Source organism: Loxodonta africana, chromosome 22, assembly GCF_030014295.1.
Source record: "Loxodonta africana isolate mLoxAfr1 chromosome 22, mLoxAfr1.hap2, whole genome shotgun sequence".
NCBI classification, from domain to species: Eukaryota; Metazoa; Chordata; class Mammalia; order Proboscidea; family Elephantidae; genus Loxodonta; species Loxodonta africana.
The window spans coordinates 10097999-10119522 of NC_087363.1; the positions used below are offsets into that span (position 1 = coordinate 10097999).

General features: G+C 48.6%; 1 protein-coding gene across 3 annotated transcripts in view; it reads right to left on the reverse strand.

Moving 5' to 3' along the window:
* Positions 1-21524, reverse strand: part of PTPRG (protein tyrosine phosphatase receptor type G) — an 822569-nt gene that overhangs the window by 100420 nt on the left and 700625 nt on the right. For all 3 annotated transcript variants that reach the window (XM_064274291.1, XM_064274292.1, XM_064274290.1), the window contains exons 9-12: positions 15808-15992; positions 12463-12571; positions 7765-7814; positions 4836-5607 (exon numbers count right to left, since the gene is read on the reverse strand). In XM_064274291.1, coding sequence (XP_064130361.1) covers positions 4836-5607; positions 7765-7814; positions 12463-12571; positions 15808-15992 — 1116 coding nt within the window. The remainder of the gene's footprint in view (positions 1-4835; positions 5608-7764; positions 7815-12462; positions 12572-15807; positions 15993-21524) is intronic.

Consider the following 21524-nt stretch of genomic DNA (forward strand, 5'->3'; position numbering starts at 1 on the left):
ACCTGGCCTAGCTTGCTCTTTGATATTACCTGTCCGACTTTTGGAGGCATTTGAGTTTGCCACTTCTTTTATAGGGTACCCCTTTCCTCCTTTTCTGGGATTGATAGTAAAGCTACTTCTCACAGAAACTGAAAAAGATCTTATCGAATATCAAAGGAATTGAAACAAGCCTTTTGGAGAGCCTTGCGAAAATATAATATAGTTTCTAACTTTAATCATTATAACTTCTTTTTTCAAAGAAATGCTAAGCAATTAAATGTTGATTACAATGACTGTTTTTACTTAATGCGAGAATAAACAAACGTGCAAGAGATTTAAACAAATGTACTTCAAGTCTTTGAAATAAATCACCACCGCCATTAGAATGATGGCAATTTCATCTGAAAAATGAGTACCAAGCTGGAGGCGGCAGAGAGGGGAGAAACAGAGGGGAAGGGACAGAAGTAAGATCATGGGCTGGGGTGGACTTTGCTGGTTTTAACCCTAAAGCTACTGACATACTTTACCATAACCAGTAAACCAGTGTTGTTGTTGTTGTTGTGTGCCATCGAGTGGATTCCGACTCATCTCGACCCCATAAAGGCACACATATTTCTGCTAACCCAGGGATTGGCAAACCATGGCGCACAGACTAAACCACAGTCACGCCCATTAATTTACGTATTTTCCATGGCTGCTTTCATGCTGGATGGCAGAGCTGAGTAGTCGCAACAGAGATGGCATGGCCCCCAAAGCCAAAGATATTCATTACCTGGCCCTTTGTGTAAAAGGTTTGCCAAGCCCTGGCTTAAACGCTCATCACAGTCACGAAATCTGAATTGCCTTCAATTCTGAAAGAAGACCTCTTTTTGCTTTGGGAAGAAGCAGACCTTCCCATGGAGAGGGAGGTGCTCTGATTTACTGTTGTCGGGGCTGGACTGGGGTTCCTAGAGGCAAAGGTGTAGAGGGTAATGGGTGCCCAGGGCAATCTCTTAAGTTTGCTGCTCCCTTTGCAGGCCTTGTTGATGGGGATGGGTGGGGGGTGGGGGGGGGGTGCTGATTCCCCCAGCCTCCTTTGGCCTCCCCTTGGACTTGTGCCAGAGGCAAATGCCTTTCTCCCAGCCCCTCATCTCTACGCCTCTGTCTAAAGGTCAACTTTAATGCCAGCTAATTGGGGATCCCAGTCTCAGTATGCTCTTTAATGTCCACATGGGACTGGAAAGGAAAGATCCGCTAGGCAACACCTCCCAGGTGCAGTTGGGCTGTTGACAGCATTTCATTCCTTGTCCCCAGCAACAAGGACACTGTGTGATACTGTGTGCCTACCACTGTTCATCATACCACCCGGGCATTAAGGGTATTTTTACCCCACTTTACAGATGAGGACACTGAGCACAGGGTTTTAAGTAACGCTGAAAGTTTACAGTGAGTATGGGACAGAGCCTACTGGGTTGATCTGATTCCACAAGCCACTTGGCCAGGACCGCAGACTCTCAGAGGCCTGGAGGGAGGATGCTGGGGACCCACAAGTGCCATACCTAGAGCTGGGAACCCCAACACTTCCTATCAGCTTCTTCTCCCCTTTCCCCGAAATCTGGCAATGGGGACTCTGACTTCAGTCAAAGGGGCTCATTACCTGCTCACCTGGGCCATGCCCGGTCCCCGCCTCTCTCCACTCTCTAGAGCTGTAAACACTCCCAGCCTAAGCTCTCAGCCGCCATATTTTCCAGGAGTGTGGTCAAAGAAATGGTTAAGAGCAGGCTGGGATTACTCCTCTGCCAGGGCCCCTAGTCCATAGGCTAAACCACTCAACCTTGAAAGTCAATTCCAAATCTAGCCAACTCATCTGAGAAAACGCCCTAGTCCAAGCCACCATCAGCCTTGCATTCTAACTGGTCTTTCTGCATCCAGTCTGGCCTCCCCATACGATGTCCATGCAGAGGCCCGAGGGATCTTTTTAAAAAGTTAAGGAGATCCATCACTCCCCTGCTTAAAACCCGCCATAGGTTTCCCACTGCAGACAGATCAAATCCTCACCATGGCTGAGAAGCCCCCTTTTGGTCCCGTCTCTGTCCTCTCTGAACTCAGTCCATCTTCCTCCTCAGTCTCTCGGGCCCAGCCACGCTGGCCCTCTGATGGCTCCCTGACCAATCCGGATTCCTTCCCACTGGGGGGCCTCTGGAGCCAGCAGCCTGGGAATGCTCCTTTCTGGGACTCTGCCTGGCTGGCTCCTTTTCACCACTAAGGCATCTGCTGAAATGTTGTTCCCTGACCCCGAGATGTACTCTGTCCCCCGCCCCCCCACCAACTCCAGCACTTAACGCTTTTTGAAGTCAAGCATTTGATCTGTATACGAAAATATTCTCAAGGTCCCTCACCAGAAATGTACACCCCAGGAGAACAGAAGCCTGTCTTGCTCAGTGTTCTCTTCCCAAGGCCTAGTTCAGTGCCTCGTACACAGTGGGCCCTACAGAAGTATTTTAGTATCTTTACATGCAAGAAATCCACCTTTTCCACAGCAAGTCCTAGAAGGAAGGTCAGTGTTCAGGCAGAAGAGCTTTGAACAGCCTCCCAGGCCCGAGTCCCCTCACGCCCTTCCACAGCAGGCTATCTAGCACCTTTCCCTCACACTGTGCCCATGTGAGCAAAACCCACAAGAAACCCACACTACAAAATATTAGTCTACACCAGCTTCAGGGAGGAATGTAGTTCAAAACATGAAAATTTATTCTAAGTTGTATCTTAACATACGAGATCTCAGCTTTAGATGAATTTTAATGTTTACAAGTGCAAAACCAAATAAATATTTACCAGTTGCTTTTTTTTTTTTTTGCACTCTTATAACTCCACAACAGCTTAGATGCAAATAAAAAAAAAAAAAATTGTTGCTAAACATCTTGTAGTCTGGCAAAATGAAGAATTTCTTATTAAGAAAACCCCTGACAACAGTAACAACCCCTCCTGCTCTTGTCCCCTTGCAGAGACTATCAGGATCGTATGACAGAATGGCAGATCACTGCTGGGAAGGGTGACCAGGGTCATAGCCAGCAGAGGCCAGACCAGCCACACCCTGGGTCTCACCGCCTATACCCTGGTAACTCACACAGCCATAGGAGATCTGGGACAGAGGGCCGTGTTTCTTAGGCTCATACCCTGGAGTAATACCAGCTCTCCCCTGATGGATCTTTTCATTCTTCAGGTTTCAACACAAATGTCGTTTCTCCAGAGTGGCCTGCCTTAGTCTCTTAGTGCTACTATAACAGAAATACCACAAGTGGGTGGCTTTAACAAACAGAAACTCGTTTCCTCACACTGAAGAAGGCCAGCAGTCCGAACTCAAGGCGCCAGCTCCAGGGAAGGCCTCTTTGTCTGCTGGGGGGTGGGGGATCCTTGTCACACCTTCTCTAGCATTCTCCTTGGAGGTCTCCACATGGCATCTATCTTCCCCATTGCTGCTTGCTGCCTTCTGCGCCTAATTTACTCTTTTGTGTCTCAAAAGTGATTGGCGTAAAACACACCTCATACAGATACCGCAATAACAGACAAAACCCTATTCTCAAACTGGATCACATCCGCAAGTACAGCCAAAAAACCAAACCCATTGTCCTCGAGTCGATTCTGACTCATAGTGACCCCATACAAAAAAAAAAACTCACTGTCGTCCAGTTGATGCCAACTCACTGCGGCCCTATAGGACAGAGTAGAACTGCCCCTTAGAGCTTCCAAGGAGTACCTGGTGGACTTAAACTGCCGACCCTTTAGTTAGCAGATGTAGCCCTTAACCACACCACCACCAGGGGCCCCATAGGGTTTCCAAGGCTATAAATCTTTATGGAAGCAGATTGCCACATCTTTCTCCCTCAGTGCAGCTGGTGGGTTTGAAAGGTCAACCTTTCAGTTAGCAGCTGAGTGCTTTAACCACTGCATCACCAGGGCTCCTCCACAAGTATAGGGGCTATGACTTACCACACATAGTCTTGGGGGACAGAGTTCACTCCATAACACGGCCTTTGCTAGTTAACTTGGCTCCTGTCCTCTTCTGTCTTCTCTTTGTCCTCCTCTGCTAACATTTTACAACCTAAATCCTTCTTCAGCTGATTGTCTAGCATGCTAGCTAACCATCTAGAGCTTGCTTACTTTCCAAGTTTCCTGATACTTAGCTTCCTGGAGTTCATTCTAGAGACCCTGGGGGCTGCAAATGGTTAAGTGCTCAGCATCTAACTGAAAGGTTGGGGATTTGAGTCCACCCAGATGTGCCTCGGAAGAAAGGCCTGGTGCTCTGCTTCTGGAAAATCAGCCACTGAAAACCCTACTGAGCAGTTCTACTCTGATACTATGGGGGTGGCCACAAGTTGGAACTGACTCAACGGCAACTGTTTTTTTTTAAACTGGCTCTTGCTCTCTGTCCTCTCTTGGTCTTGCTCTTTACACCATAAACTTCAAGAGTACTATTCTTGCCTGGCTCAGCACCTGGCCCTGAGCCCAGCCCCAAACAGCAAGCCCATAAACATACGTGTTGAGTAAATGAAGAAAGGGAAGAACACTTACTGAGTAAACTTCTTAAGATAGGTATCTCCCTCATTTCACTTACTCCACACCTGGAGAGGCCCATGGAGCTAGTCTGAGGCAAGCAGAATTTATTTCAGCAGAGATAAGAGAGTAGGTTATCCTTTATACAATACAATGGGGAGTGAGACACACATAACCCCCCACCCTCTGATCTATTTTCTTCTCCAGGGTGTATGTGGTGGAGACACAGTAGGCCTGTTCTGGGTCCTCACCCTCTCTGCCATTTCCTGAAAAGGTAAGCCTCTTTGCAGCAACCCAGAACCTCCACAAGGACGGGCACCACCTACCTGGATTAACAGTGATAAATCTGCTATCCTCGGAAAATCGGTCCCCTCGGGACCCAGGCTTTCTGGACGGTGCTCCGGGTCTCCTGGGATCACTCTCGGCATGATAGTCCTCCGTGACTGTGGGGGGCACTTGGGTGGAGGTGGCTGAGTCCGAGTCGAGGTCTGGGCTGGCAACCCGTGCTTCGTCCGGCTGACCAGTGGGTTCCGCGGTTTGGTTCTGCTGGTGCCCAGGTATAGTCTGATGTCCCCCCTCCTCCGCAGTCCTGCTGGGGGATGAGGGCGTGGGGGTGGGCTCCGTCTGGTTCTGCTCCCCAGTGACGGCACGGGTCACCCCACCCTTCTCCTTCTTCTCCCCCTCGTCCTCATGTTCCCGCTCCCCATCTTCACTCTCACTCTCCTCATCCTTCTCCCCTTCCTCAGCACCCTCGCCATCCTGGGTTGGTGCTGAGTCGCCGTCTGGCCCTGGAGAAGCCAAGGCCTCTGTTGTTGTGAGGACCGGCCGGCCGGCCTGTTTGCTGGCAGAAGCGGCTGTCGGAAGGCGTGTGGGCCACACCGTGCTGGGGAAGGAGGGGATGCCACCACCGCTGAACCCCAGGCCGGCAAGGAGTGTGCTGGTGACCACTGAAGCCACTGTGGCCTGGCTGCCGCTGGAGGAAGGGCCCATCCCAGTTGCCATGGAAACGAAGGAGAAGGGGATACCAGAGGATGTCCAGGTGGAGGACCCCGAGCTGATGGGGGCCATGTCGGCTGAGGAGGCAGGAGAAGCTGTGGGCTTGAAAGGGTCACCCAGGGAGGTTGCAGGAAGGGACAGAGGAAGACAAAGCAGAGAAGTGTCAGTAATTGGGATTGGGAACGAGGTTCCAGTCATCACCCTCATGTGGTTTCATTCATCTATCATGGGGGGTTTTGGAAAGAACGGTACAGAAGATGACCTGAAGGGACCCAGGGACGACTACCTGCTCTTTTAATGGTTTTACAATTACTGTCAACACACTAAAAATGTTAACTAGCATTTCACTGATATTGCTCAGGATGAGGCTAAATGGCATAAAAAGTAAGCTATGTTAGCTGAAAAGGCAAACTCAAGTAATAGATTGGCAGCATCAGATGGTCACCTGTTCTAGGAGTGAAAATGAAGAATGAGGCGGGAGTGCCTTGTTTCCACCTATTCTCACTGGGCCCTTGTGGAGAACATATCGCTCTTAGGTCTGGAAAGGTCCTGGAGGACCCGCCCAGTCCAACTCCGCCATCTTACAGCTTGGAAATGGATGGACGGAGAGGGGAAGTGGCTGCCAGTCTGCGGCGACAGGCTCAGAAACAGGAGCTGGCCGCTTCACCGCAAGCTTCGGAGAACGGTTTTACAGTCCTGCCTCTGCACACTCAACATCAGAAAGGTACTCCAGCTTTCGAGGTCTCTGGGGTTATCTATGGCAAAGACTATGACCATGTGGATGATGACAATAACAACAACAACAATAACAAGAGCACCTCTTAACAAGTGCCAGCTACGGTGAAACCTGTGAGAGTCGGAACTTGACGGGACTGCCCTGTTTCCAGGTTGCACAAGTTTTCTGACTTTGACAGGGCACAGTCTTATCACTTTTCTATTGCTCTTCTTGGTGGGAAATATTTGAGTTTTCCTTCTCTGACAGGTTTCCACCTTACACAGGTTCTACTGTATAGTCTGGGGCTTTCCACACTACCCTGGAGGCAAGAATGATCATTGTCTGCATTTTGTAGGTGAGGACACCAAACTACAGGTGGTCCACACAGACACGGCTGGAGAGGTACAGACCAGGGCTGCCTGTATGCAAACCTTCAACTCATTCCCATACTAACCTGGGCTCAACTATGGGGTTTCACTGACATATGGTATTTTAGGGAAATAAGTATTTCTCTGAGTAATTAGCTTAATTTTCATGCTTATAACCTAGTGTGTAAACCCCAAAACCCTTTGCCATTGAGTCGGTTCTGACTCATAGCGGCCCTATAGGACAGAGTAGGACCGTTCTACAAGGTTTCCAGGGAGCGGTTGGTGGATTTGAACTGCCAACCTTTTGGTGAGCAACCGTAGCTCTTAACCACTGTGCCACCAGGGTTTCAAACTAATGTGTAGAGTTCAAAATTCCATCCCATCATTTATGCAACTCAAAGCAATAACGAGAATAACTTGGATCTCATCACTTTACAATCCTGTTTTACTTTGAAAACTTTTTGGCTTAAGGATGACCAAATTCACAAATGCTAAGTTTTAGAATTGGTTCACCAAATGTCCAATGTCACAAAAAATGAGGCCCTCAGATACAGGGAAGTGAGACTCCTGGGCTTGAGTCCACCCTCCAGTGGCATATGGGTGAAACCAGGCAGGTCACTTTGACTCACTGAGCCTCAGCTTCCTTATCCGCAGAGTGGGCTCAGTAGTAACAGGGCTCTGGTGGGCTGCCACAAGGAGTAAATAATCTGTACCTGAAACCCAGGAGTGCTCAGGAAATACACTGCGATCAGCATTATGGTTATCAATTACACTAGGAATGGGGAGACTTGGATGTTGATTCAGTCTCCAGAAATTTGCAAAGCCACATAACTTTGGCTAAGTGACAACTTCTCCATTTCAGCATTTGTCAAATGAGGTGATTGGAACAGACTAACCCCTTTGAGTTCCTGCATCGAATGATTTCACAGATAATAATAAAAAATCTGGGGATCTGTACTTTGCCAAAATTAGGCAATTAGGTATCATGGCTTTAACTGCGTTGTTTAGCTTGTTTTCATAAAGTACTGAACTGAGTGAATAACGTATTGTTTCCTGTATTTTAACCTCTTCACATTGAGCAGTTTAACAATATCATACTGCCACCCTGTGGTGACAGTTTTAACTGCATGCAAACTAGCAATCAGCCGGGAAGTGGAAATCCTCAGTTGTACTTACCACTCCAGTCTTAACGATTCTGGTCCCTTGGAATATTCGAGTGGTATTAGCTGAGAAACAAAGAAATTACACTGTAAACAAGGAACTGAGGATCAAACAGGCTAAACTGCTTCTCTGTAGTTATCTCAGGGAACAATAGTGCTATATATAAACTAAAAACCTGCTTCCTGTGTATACACACCACTGAAAAATTAGCGAAACATGCTAATTATCAAAACAAGTACCACTCGTACCAACTACGGTTTTTACCTAAGCCAGAAATGGCAAACGAGCTGCATATTCCTTTTTTAAAATGGAATTCACCATCAGCGTGGTAGACAGTAGCTTTCATCTAAAAAACCCGCTTTTCTGCTTATCCTGAAAATCACCGTATCTGCCAACGCTGGGCTCTCCTTCCTGCGGGGCAAGGCTGGGCTGGGGCTGAGTGCTGGCGGCCCCTTCTGGCAGAACATGTGATCCAAATGCCCACTGAGGCGGGCTCCCTTTGTACCTTTTCCTGCCTGGCCGCTATGGGGTGAGATTTTGTATGGTTGAAAAGCGAACCCTGCGAAGATACCAACAGGGAGAACAGATGCATCTGGAAGTCAAAACAGTCATTAGAATCTAGGTCAGATAAGGAAGCTGGAAGCCAGCGGCTCTCTCCTGGGGCTAAATATAGCCTCTCACCATCACTGAGTAGCTCAGGGATCCATACCTCGCTGCCTCAGACAGGTATACACACCTCCCTCTCTTAAGACAGGAAAAAGGGTTCCCTGGAGGCCAGCTTTACCTTTCTTTTAAAAAGGGCTCTAACTCAGGCCAACAAACAACAGCCTCTCCATAAGCGTGTCTGGTTTTCATTCATCTTGTACAGGCTCCACCAGGGTCCGTGACAGCCCTGGTGACTAGGACCCTTTACGATTAGCAGTGTGTAACCTGGGGTCTGCACGTCTCTTGGGATTCAAGGATGGGAGACACGACATAGGCCTGGTCCCTGAGCCCTCACTCAGCTGAGACATCATGAATGGGGGCCACAAATTTCAGTCACATGAGCAGGACCCGGAACTTTGTCACAGGTTGAAATCACAAGTGTTTTCCAAAGGCCTTCTAGTTGTAGCAACCTCAGAATAGCTGTTATGTGCCTCACTACTTAGGAGTCACAGTAGCTGACAGACCCACGTGCGTACAAGAACACATCGAAAACATGTTTGCTTAAAATATTTTGACAACTGTATTGGAACACCATTGGTTTCCTTTCCTATGTAGTTGACTTATTTATTTAAAACCATTCTGAGAAAAAGATTTGTTGGCTTCAGTATCTGCCAAATGGGTCTGCAGCACAAAGGAAAAGCCCAGGAATCCTCATTTTCCACGACTGTTGAATACTGCACAAAGACTCTGAACACTTAGTAATCAACCTTTTTACCCTTTTGCTAAAGACTTGGGTACGCGGGTAGTATTTACTCTTTGGGATGATCAGTTGCCGGGTAATACAAGACCGGGCTTTGGAATCAGAAAACTGGACTCTACTCAGTAGCTGTGTGATCTTCAGTAATTACTCTCCCTCTCTGAACTTCATTTCCCCACCCATTAAATAACATCTACATTATGGGCTGCTGGGCGGTGAGGTTGAAGTGAAAGACTTTATGTGAAAAAACTCTGACTGTGAGGCGTTCTGCAAATATTGCTTGTTATTATTCTTGTAATATTTGCCATAATAAGGTAAACATATTTATTGTTATATATTATGCATGGCTATAATGATATATATTGTCCTGTTACATCATATGTAACATAAATATTATCATATTTGCCATAAAAAGGTAATACTCCACGTGACTTCTTCAAGCTCCCCAACCAGAAGGAAATGTTATCACTGACAAATCTCATCATTCTGAATAAGCTTCCACAAAATTCTCTGAGCTTTCTTTTGTGTGTTTTTCAACTGAATACTTGATCACTTTTGTAAGTTGGCCTCTGTTGACCACAAACGCCTATGTGGCTCAGCAGAAATTCAGCAGCGTACCTTGATTAGAGTCAGTTTTTCGCACTGCCTGCTGCGTGCTGTAGGAAGACAGGGTCATCCTAGCAGCAGGTGGAGGGTCCATCCCCCTTAAGCAACACCCAGATGACAACAATACATAAAACAAGCCAACTCGCCCCCTGAACAAAGGAGACATGGACTGTTCTCAACCAGTCCTGGGATCAGACATTTTAAATACTTCGTGCTCAGAATTTATAGCTGACAAGACCTTTCTGAATTACATTACAAACATTTAATTTTCCCAAGTCCATGCAGAAGCCAGGGAGCTCAGGGGCCCATTAATCTGGAAAGGGAGTTCTGCAGATTCCAGGCTCCCGCTCGCAGCACACAGGCGACCCAGTCATGATTCATGTTTCCAAAGTTCCAGGGCCCCAACCCCACAGGCGCCAACTCCGGCCTCTCTTCTCTCTCCCCTCTGCTGCAGAGAGCTGGCCTTGGCCTGGTCCCACCTCAATGAGGGGAAAGGGCCCAACACGTTCAGGGTGCAGGTGGGCAGAGCAAGTGTGATTTATTTAGGGAAAAAATACAGCTATGCTAATTTCAATTAGTTTAAATGGAAGGATGAGATCAATGTGAACGGTAGCAGAGAATATTTATATACTCCACGCAGAATTGGAAAGCTAGAAGGGCTCCTTAGGGTGAATCTAGGCTGGATGGTTTCTTGCTCTGGGCTCATCATTTATTATTCATTTTATTAAACCTAATACTTGGGAGATGTTGATGCTCCGTGCCAGGCACTACGCTAACTATTTAACAGGCATCATCCCGAGTAACCCTTCAAGGACGTCATGAGCTCAGGTCACTAACACAGCACTGCCATTTTTCAGATTGGAAAACTGCAGCTCAGAGAAGTAAGGAACACTCTCAGGTTGCTGCTAGGGGCAGCCAGAACTCACAGGCGTCCAGAGCTGGAGTTTTTCTGTACAGCTATGCCCGTGGGCCATCTTGTGCAAATATATACCCCTGGGCCCCGCCTGTAGAGATTCCGACTCAGTTGGTCTGGGAGGAGCCCAGGAATGTGCATTTTTCACAAGCTATCCTCTGATGTGGATGCTGCTGGCCCATGGCCACACGCTTTACTGGGTCCCTCCAGTTATACACAAAATTCTAGAAATTCCTATGGAAAAGGTCCAAAGCCTTCATCAGACCCATGACTCAGGAAGGTTAAGAACCACTGGCCTGGTGTGTAGGCTTCTCATTTTATAGATGGAAAACTGAGGACCAGAGAAGTTAAGAACCTGATCAGGAAGGGCCCCAGGCTGGCAGAGCGAGTCCAACACCCAAGTCCCTCCCTTATACTGCTCTTAGCTCATTTACAAAATCAAATTGGCAAATTATGGCCCATAGACCCACTGCCTTTTTTTTTTTTTAATAATTTTGTTGTTGTTGAGATTATACACAGCAAAACATACACCAATTCAACAGTTTCTACATGTACAATTCGGTGGCACAGATTCCATTCTTTGAGTTGTGCAAATATCCTCACCTTCCTTTTCTAAGTTGTCCCTCCCCGTTAACATGAACTCACTGTCCCCTAAGGTTCCTATCTAATCTTTCTAGTTGCTATTTTCAGTTGGATCCCGTATAGACAGATCTCGAAAGAGCGCTATGTCCGAGGCACATGTTCCTTAACTATTTAAGCTAATCTACTTTTTTTGGCTTTAAGAAGACTCCAAGGGATGTTTTTGGCTTATGGTTTAAAGATGATCTCAAAACAATAGTTTCAGGGGTTCATCCAGACCCCTTGGCTCCAGAAAGTCTGGAGTCCATGAGAATTTGAAATTCTGTTCTACATTTCCCCCCTATAGAATCTTTGATGAAAATATTCAGTAATGGTAGCCAGGAACCACCTAGTTCTTCTGGTCTCATGGCAAAGGAGGCAATGAGCCACACATTCCATTGTTTCCTTCCAGTCCTGACCTCCGTTCTCTGTTGCTCCAGGCTAACAGAGACCACTTCCTGTGCCTTGGATTGCTGCTGGCAAATTTTTAAGACCCCAGGCACTGACTGCCTGTTTTTGTCAATAAAATATTATTGGGACCAGAGCCGGGATTAGGTTGGGATGAGTAAAACAGGGTGGATTCTGTCTTTATTTAAAATTCTGATATTTTGATCAGCACGAATTTTTTTTGCAATGATTTTGCTTTTAAAAATATTCCATTAAAATATTAGTTACCTTGAATACTGAGTTTTTTGGTGCCCCTCAAATTGTGTACCCAGGGCGAACACTTCATGTGGAACTTTCTACCAGCCCACCAATCAGCAGGAACCTATTTCTATATTCCAGAAAACTCAGGCTATCTGCGGTGGGGACTTGTCTGTGTGGTTTGCAAGCTCTGTTTGTTTTGGGCTCCATTCCTGGGGAGAAAGGCTAATTAAGTCATACTGGAGATCCGGAGGTTACTGAACAACACACCTGCGGGGTGATTTTGTGATCTGATGCAGTGTCAGATAACGGATGGTGAAAGGTCCAAATACTTGGTTCTGCACAGTTGAAAAAAAATTCAGCACTTGACTCTTCCCCTCTTCTGGCCTATCAAACCCTCAACTTCAAAGACAGGCCTAAATTACTGGGCTTCCTGGGTATGGATGGAAGCCCCACATAGATTTAGACCACACCAAGAGGGAGGAGGCTCAGGGCCGCCCCTGCTGGCAGGGAAGGGAATCGGCCTCACCTTGAAAGAGCATCGTCTGGCTGAAGTCGCTCCGCATGTCATTCCGGCACACGGCCTGGACTCGGAACAGGTAAAGGCTATCAGGTGAGACATGGCTAATGGTGGCTTTCTGCAGGTGAAGAAAGCAAAGGCAGTATTATGGACTGAACTGTGTCGCCCCAACATAAGAGCTGGACTCCTAAACCCTGTACCTGTAGATGTAACCCACTCGGGATTAGGGTTTTCTTTGTTATGTTAACGAGTCCATACCTGTGTAAGTGTGATCTAAACCCAATCACTCCTGAGTGATACAGAGAGCAGCACGGACTTAGAGACAAACCAAAACCCACTGCCCTCAAGTCAATTCCGACTCACAGGACCCTGTAGGACAGAGTAGAACCACCCCATGGGGTTTCCAAGGCTGTAATCTTTACGGAGGCAGATGCCACATTTTTCTCCCACAACACAGAGACAAGCGAGCACAAATGGGGAAAAGACAGATGCCATCCAGAGATCGCCAAGGAACACAGGAACGTTGGGGCTAGAGAAGCTGAGACAAAGACGCCCCCCAGAACCAACAGAGAGGGAGCCTTCTGTAACCAGGAATGAAGTGGGAGTCAGGATACCAAGAGCTGCCCTTGAGTTGACTGTGACTCATGGCAAACCCACGTACGTCAGAGTAGAATTGCCTCATAGCATTTTCCTGGCTGTGGCCTTTCAGAGGCAGGTTGCCAGGACCATCTGCCAAGGTGCGTCTGGGTGGGTTTGAACTGCTAACCCTTCAGTTAATAGTCAACTGCTTAACTTCCGCACCACTGAGGGACTCTCCTCGTTGGATCTCGACCGTGGGTGATATATATGTGGGGCATGATGCTAGGAAGAAGACCAGGCTAGACGTCAGGTGACCAAGACCAAGCCTTCCAACCCCCTCACTAGCTGTGTGCTGAGACAATTGTTCAATGTCTTTTGGTCTCTGCTATCTTCAGTTGTAAAATGGGGGAGAGAAACAGCTACCTCACAGAGCTCTTGATACAAGCCTGCAAAACTTGTTCATGGGTAGATCACACCATGCAACAGAAAGAATGCACTGGTCTAACTCAAGGGTCAGCGAGCTACAAACCACAAACTAAATCCGGCCAGCCGTCTGTTTTTATAAATAAAATTTTATTGGAACAAAGCCACACCCATTCGATTACGTTTGCCTATGGCTGCTTTCAGCCTACAAAGGGTGAGTTCAGTAGTTGTGATGGACCACCTGGCTGGCAAAGGTTAAAATATTTACTATCAGGCCCCTTCTAGGAAAAGTTTGCCAATCCCTGGTCTCATGTCACCAACCTGGCCCAGCTCCCGACTTCAAAGCTTTATTCCAGGAGCCTTTAAGAAAAAAACAAGAAAATGGAAAATACCTAACAGTGGGCGGCACTTGCTTTCTGAAGACACCAAAAACAAACGAATATGATGTTCAATCTCTCTTCCTAATGGATTAAATATCTTGTCACCGAAACGTGTATTCTGGCCGAAGTATAGAAAACAACACTGTTGGGCTTCCCTGAGTGCGCTTTCCAATGGAGCTACTGAAAACCTGTGAACTGGGGTTAAGGTGTCATTGTGGCCATGTCTGCTCCTGCTGCCCAGAACATGGCCTCCCCAGAGGCCACAGGTTAGGGGTATGTTATTCAACTTCAAGCCTCGCTCATCTCCTCTGGAAAAGGAAGGTAATAATAGCTGCCCCCCAGGTGTGCAGAGGGCATGTGGAAGAGAGACGTAGACGGTAAAACACTGCACTCATGTGAAGAATCACTTTTCGGTTTCTGGGCCATAATAACCGTAAGCTAGAGAAGAGCTTTGTTGCCACTAAGTCAGCATTCTTGACTTCCTGAGGAATTAAGAAAACTAATTTTGCATGTCCCAAAAGAAAATAACCACCCCTAGGAATTCTTATAAAAAGGAACTTGCTGCCAAAGCATGTCTTCCCACTACATCTCGCGTGTCCTCCAAAACCAGTTCATGCCTTGTTCTCTAAACCTCTGACCCCGTCTTCTGTGAGGAGCAAAATCTTCGCTTCATCTATGCAGGGATTTATTAGAATTCACTCTGAGCCTCCATCTATTCATCTTTGCATGTTTAATTATTTTCCACTTAGAACAAGAGACCACGTCAAGCATCCAGATAGTTTCTGCTGATTAACGCAAGGCATCTCTACTGCAGAAAGAGAAAACCCCTTATGGACTCCCAGTTGTGACGAGGGAAAGGTTAAAACACATCGTAACCTTGGGTGCCTTTCAATAGATTCCCTTCTGATTTCACGGAGCACATCATTCCCTAATGGGCCCCAGATAACAACGTCTAGTGGGGAAACAGAAAATATAAATGGAAATGAAGTGAAAGAATCTTCATCTAAAGGAACACAAAAAGTATGATTCTGTAACTGATTGAATGGGCCCAAGGACGCCGTATTGGGAGGGGAAAAGTGATAACCATCTTTAGGAATCCCACTGGGTGAGACTGAATCTTTCATGGGCAGATACAATTATGGGTTCCACTATCCAAGGTCTTCCTTTGATGAACAGTAAACGCAAGGCTTTTGAACGCAAATGGATCACCAAGTTTCTGTGTAAAGACTCACAGACCAGTGCTTGTTGGAGGGTCTGGTTTTATAGGGGCATAAGACGGCTCCTACAGAAGACGGCTCCTACAGACATCTCTTTTAAAGGGAACTTCGAGAGTGATGAGTCCTGGCCTTGTCGGGTGTTGGTCACCAAACATTTATGTCAGTTTTAAGGTGGGAAGTTGACTTGGGCACGCATAGCTCAATGAGAGGTCACATATTATAGTATCTGAGAGTCCAGGAAGAGTGGTCAAAACTTACTTGCTCCCAGTGTCTGGCAGGTAGGGAAAGTGTGAGGCAGATTAGGTGTGACAAAAGGGAGGGGTGGGGACTTGAGATAGATGGGTCATGATAGTGACAGCAGTGGATGCAGGAATAACCATAATAGCAGCTAATACTTACAATGCTAACTGTGTGCAAGGACCTGTGTACGCGTGAGTAACTCATGTAATCTCTACAACACCCTCTCAGGTGAAAAGGGCTGATGGAGCTTCCTGCTTGTCAGCAGGGAAAGGGCAACTGCTCAGTCCATTTTGCAGACGACAATGACAAAGACATTAACTAGCCTGCTGAGACTGCATAGCTGGGAAGTGTAAGTTCAGGAGGGCTGTTCGTTGCTCACTGACTGCACCACGGGCCTGGCAATGCCTCCTCCCCGGGAAGCCGTGAGGGTGGGGCACCTGTGGAAGGTCAGGTGAGCAGGCACAGCCACCTAACCGTGAGGACACCAGAGCACGAGTAGAACAGGGAGGTTTTACCAGGTCTTTGTCACTGTCCTTGGTGAAGGTCTTCTCCTTCTCGTCCTCGTTCTTGGTCCAGCTGTAGGAGATCACGTAGCTCATGATGGGTGGGTGGTAGATGGTCTCCGGCTGGCTCCAGGACACCTGCAGGGCCGTCTGGTTGAGGGGCTGTACCTTCATGTGGATGGGCGGGGAGCTGCACACTGAAAGGACACACAAGGCCAACCTCAGGGGGTGTCCAGCACAGAAGACTGCTCCTTCATGTCTAAAGAGGCCAGCCCCGGAACCGGAGCCCCATGGGAACACCTGCCTCCCTTCACCCAGAGCCAGGTACCACTAACACTCTGCCATGTCTATCCTCTGTCTCTCTCCTTCCACACACACACATTCACGTAACAAACATACACTCACTTGTAACATGATCACAACAACACACACAACATACATTCAGACAACACAGACTCACATACAACACACACATACTCACGTAACACACACAACATGCTCACAACACACACGTTACATACTCACACATATAACACAGGCTCACATACAATGCACACACATAACAAGGACACTGTCCCCTGGGCTCGTGTACCCATGCGATCACCCTGACGAGGGGTTTGAAAAAGGATGCTCTGCCCTGGGCTCGTGTACCCATGCGATCACCCTGACGAGGGATCTGAGCAAGGCCAGGCCAACCCATCTTTTTACTCCTTGTAGCTGGTGGATCTCACGGGACGTGTCGGATCTGTGTTTGTCTATCAAGCCTATCAAAGTGTTGAGAATATCAGGTCGGACTTCAATAGGGACACTTCAGACCTCCACAGGGGCTCTGTCTCAGAGTGTTCACCACCCAATCACCTTGATCCCTGCCTTCATGGGACTCTGAGTCCACTGCAGGGCTTCTCATCCCTGGTACTGCTGACCTTTGGGGACAGACAGCTCTCTGCTGTTGGGAGCTGTGCTGTGCAAGGTTCAGCAGGACACCTGCTAGGTGCCAGTCGTACTCCCCAAGCTGGGATGACTGAGAATGCTCCCAGACTTTACAGAATGTCCCCAAGGGGACAAACTGCCCAAGTAACCAGTGGTCTATAGCGGAGATGGCGTCACCAAAGAATCACACCCGTGGAGCTGATAATCCATGCCAGGACGGGCTGGGGGGAGGGAGGGAGGTTCCCTGTATTTCCAAGCACATCACAGGTGGATCTGACTCTGCTGTGGGCCCAGGGTCGCTATGAGTTGGAACTGACTCGACAGCAGTGGGTTGGGTTTTGGTTTTGGTGGGCCCAGGGAACACTCCTTGAGGAAGGTACCTCTATCTCAGAACCAACGGATGAGTGGAGGTAACTAGGGGGGAGTTGAGGGGACAAGGTGGGGTGGGTTGAGAGGAGAAGGAAGGGCAGGCCAAGGGACCACAGGAGGGAGAAAGCCTGGGGGGCTGGAAGAAAGCCAGTGTGGCTGGGTTAAGGTACAGAGCTTGCAGTGCTGAGGCCTCTGGAGTGACAGGCCTTCCAGGCCAGACTAAAACCCTGGTCTTCTCCTATGAGCCCTAGGAAGTCAGTGGAAAGATGTGATCTAGGGAGTGACGGTGAGGTCTGGGCTTTACAGAGACCCCTGGGCTGCTGAGTGTGGAAGGCCTAGGGAATGAGGTCAGTTAGGCACCTTTTGTAGAGACTGGGGGTGTGGGGGCAGCAGATATAAGACCATGCAGGCTCTAGACCTGATATTTAGGAGGTTAAACTGACGGGGTGCCCCTGAGTGGTGCCAGCAGTTCACAAGCTCAGCTGCTAACCAAAAGGTTGGAGTCTACCCAGGGGTGCCTCAGAAGAGAGGCCTGGTGATTGACTGCTGACAAATCAGGCACTGGAAACCCTACGGAGCACAGCTCTGCTCCGGCACACATGGGTCACCATGAGTCGGCGTAACTCGACAGCAGTTGGTAAGCTGGTTAGAGCTGAGAAGCCCAGGAAAAACTGGTGCCCTGGGTGAGGAGGGCACGAGGGGAGGCCGTGAGCTGGGTGGAAGGATGATGCCTTCTGTGCAGGCAGGGGATTGTGCACGTGAGCAGTGCTGGGGGAGACAGGCTGGGGGATGACGGCGTGGGGACGACTCTCCGGGGTCTCCCGGGAGCCCAGCTACTGCCCAGGAGCCCCTCACGGGCTCCACCCGAGAGCCCTAACCCAGCGCAGCCCTGGGAGAAGCCCGGCCCCGCTTTCAGGGCGCTGGAGAGAACGGGAGATTGGTTTTGACAGCAAGGTATCCTCTCTTCAACTGCCAGAACACGGCTCGGTCAGAGCTTCGCTTTGTGGGACCGAGACAGGAGAGAAGGAATAAATTAATGAGGCACTCCCACTGCCCCGCCGAACCCTGGGAGGCATCACGGAGCGTGCTGCACAAATGCCACCAGATCAGGGACATCAAAGAATTGGGACACGTCCACGGAAAGGCAGAAGGCGCAATGACACGGTGCCGCCACTAAGTGGCGCCACGACACTGTTTTTAAATACCCCAACTTCCTAAAGTACCTTACCAATTTCTCAAGACCCAGCATAGACCACAAAAAGACCACAAGGGGGAAAAATATCAGGAAAAGCTCTACCCCTACCCCGCCCTTTCTTTCCAAATACCAATAATGAACCCAGGAGATGTATGTATTGGGAAGCTCCTAGGCCTCACAATCATGGCCACACCATATTTCTGGGTTTGTGATCTCTTCCCACCTCCTACCACGTTCTTGTTTATCTTCCTTATTTTATCCTCCTTATTTTTTTTTTTTACTCTGAAGCCATCACTCCCCTGCTCCAGTCAGTGGTGGGCTGCGTGGGGATGCACGGATCTCTGCCAGTTACATCACAAACACATAAATGATCCTGCCGCCCATGTGCGGACGCAACCATCCTTGTTTATTTTGCAAAATTAAAATAGCTGGGTTTTCTTTGCTGATTGAGATGATTCAGGTTTTTTTTTTTTTTAAAGAAACTGAAGCAGCCCAAAAAAGTAGGAAGAAGAAAGTTAAAAACAACTTAAAAAAAAAGTCACCTCAAATCCCAGCACCCAGAGACAATAAGCACTGTTAGCATCCTAGGGACCCAACATTCGCATTCTCTCTGTACACCCACAGAGAAGTACATCCGCATGATCTGAGGCTAATGGGATATGGGCCTTAGGGCATTATGACTACATGTGCTCCTGCTGTTTCCACTCCACAAGCCATGGATACACTTCCCTCTCAGTACACAGAGCTTGATATCATTGGATGGAGCCCTGGTGGCTCAGTGCGTAACAGCTCAGTTGCTAACCAAAAGGCTGGCAGTTCAAATCTACCAGCTGCTCCTTGGAAACACCGTGGGGCCCCCACGGACTCGATGATGGAGGAGCACCCGGCTGGAGTTGGCTGGCTGAGGAGCCCCTGCCACTGTACCGCCCGGCCCCGATTTTGAGGGCTTGTCTGGGAGAGACAGGCAGATCTGAAGGAAGCAGGTGAAGAGTGCTCTGAGGACCTCGGACAGGGGTCGGCACATTTTTCCTGTAAAAGGCCCAGAACCTAAACACTTTTGGCTTTGCAGGCCACATGGCTCTCTTGGAACTGTAGCGTGAAAGCAGCCACAACTGATGCGTAGACGGACGCGGTGAGAGAACCAGTCAAAGGTGAGTCGACTTGGACTCATGGCGACCTCCTGAGTGTCAGAGCAGACCTGTGCTCCACACGGTTTTCCAGAAATAGGTCACCAGGCCTTTCTTCGGGGGAGCCTCTGGGTGGACTCGAAATCACCAATCTTTTGTTCTGCTGCTGAGCGCACAAACTGATTGCACCACCTAGGTGTTCTGATAAAACTTTTATTTATCCACAATGAAATGTCAGTTTCGTATAATTTTCATGAAATATTCTTTTGGTTTTTCTCAACTATTTAAAAATATAAAAATCATTTTTAGCTGATTAAAAAAAAAAACGAACCCATTGCCATCAAATCGATTCCAACTCATAGCGACCCTGTAGGACAGAGTAGAACTGCCCCATAGGGTTTCCTAGGAGTGGCTGGTGGATTTGAACTGCCGATCTTTTGGTTAGCAGCCGAGCTCTTAACCACTGCACCACCAGGGTTTCTTAGCTCATAGCTGTACATAACTAGCGGTGGGTGGGATCTGGCCTAGGGGCTGGTGGTTTGCTAATCCTAGGCCTAGAAGATAAAGTGAGGCCAAACCTTTATTTGAAACATGTTTATCAAATACATTTATATTTTCAGTTATAAATTCTGCCCCTCAACACAATCTGACAAGCCCCCTGCCCTCGGAGCTCAGATTCTTCCCGGCTCTCATCACTACCCAGGTTTGTATTACTGGTATTGCTGACGCCTGGCTTGCGGTCTGTCTCCTCTGCTAGAGTACAAGCTCCATGAGGCCGGTACCTTACCTGTCCTGTTCACTACACTGGCCTCCCTGGTACATAACCAACCAGGTGCCATTGAGGTGACCCTGACTCACGGCAACCTCAAGTGTGTCAGAGTAGAAATGCACTCTGTAGTTTTCAATGGCTGGTTCTTTGGAAGTAGATTGCCAGGCATTTCTTCTGAGGTGCCTGTGGGTGGATCTGAACTGCCAACCTCTTGGTTAGCATCCAAATGCGGTAACCACTTGCACCCCTAAGAGACTCTGACTTAGTGAGTTTAAATTGATATGTGCTGTACAGACGGCTCATGGACTTGAACCCTTTGCCCTTCCCCTGGTCCACAGTCCTGTGTGAGGCGGCCCCTTCATTCTCATCTTTTTCTTTCCCTCCTCATATACTCATCTCAGGCTGGCCCCTGCCCCCGCCTCCTGGAAGATCCATGTAAGTACCTGGCTTCCCCTCTGAGACCTCAGGCTGAGGGGGCTCCTCCAACCCCACCCCCCAGGCCCTCCGCTCCCTCTTCATGGCGCTCACACGCTGATCCTGGTCACCTGCTCACTTCACCTGGGCTGTGAGCGCCTCCAGAGCAGGGACCCAGCTCTCTATACCATGTGTCCTTGGCAGGGGCTCAAACTCCATCTACTGAACAAGGCATTCCACCCTTTAGTCAGAGCCACTTAGCAAGTTCCCCTCCATGAAACCAGCACCCCAAATTCATTCCTGGCACCCACCACCCTAGAGACATGATGCTGACCCTTCAAAGGCAACATGCGCTGTGTCCATCAGATTTCCTGGAGGTCACTCCTGGGGCCTTAAGCTCCTGTGAGCACCTTGTCTTAAGAAGTGGTATATTTTAACCAAAAACCTGGACTTCTGGCTTCTCATGGAAAAATGGAATTTCAGGTGACCTGGGCCTACATCTATGCACGGCAGTGGTCGGCTGGAGTGGCAGACCAGCGCTCTCTTCAGACTGGGTGCGTATGTCATGTTTGCCTCAGTCCTCACCACTCCCTACTGCCTCTACCCAACCCATTCCACCGCAGCTGCCTGGTCCCCAAGGGCACCCAAGAGCATGTGCACTTTCCCCTGGTCTAAACCGAGTACCAGAAGCACCGCCACAGGCATACAACAGGTGCCCAACACTTGCAAGTTCCCTTCCTCAACAAGTCATTGCAAACTACGCCCAACACAGGGAGCCTGCCAGACGTCTGGGTACGTTCTTTCTCACAAAATGGAAGCCTTTCAGCCACACAGGAGGCACCTCACCCAGCTCTCTAAACGAACATCCCTGCGAGGTGCTCCTGACACTAGGCTTTCCCTTCTCAGGGGCTGCAGCCCATTCCAC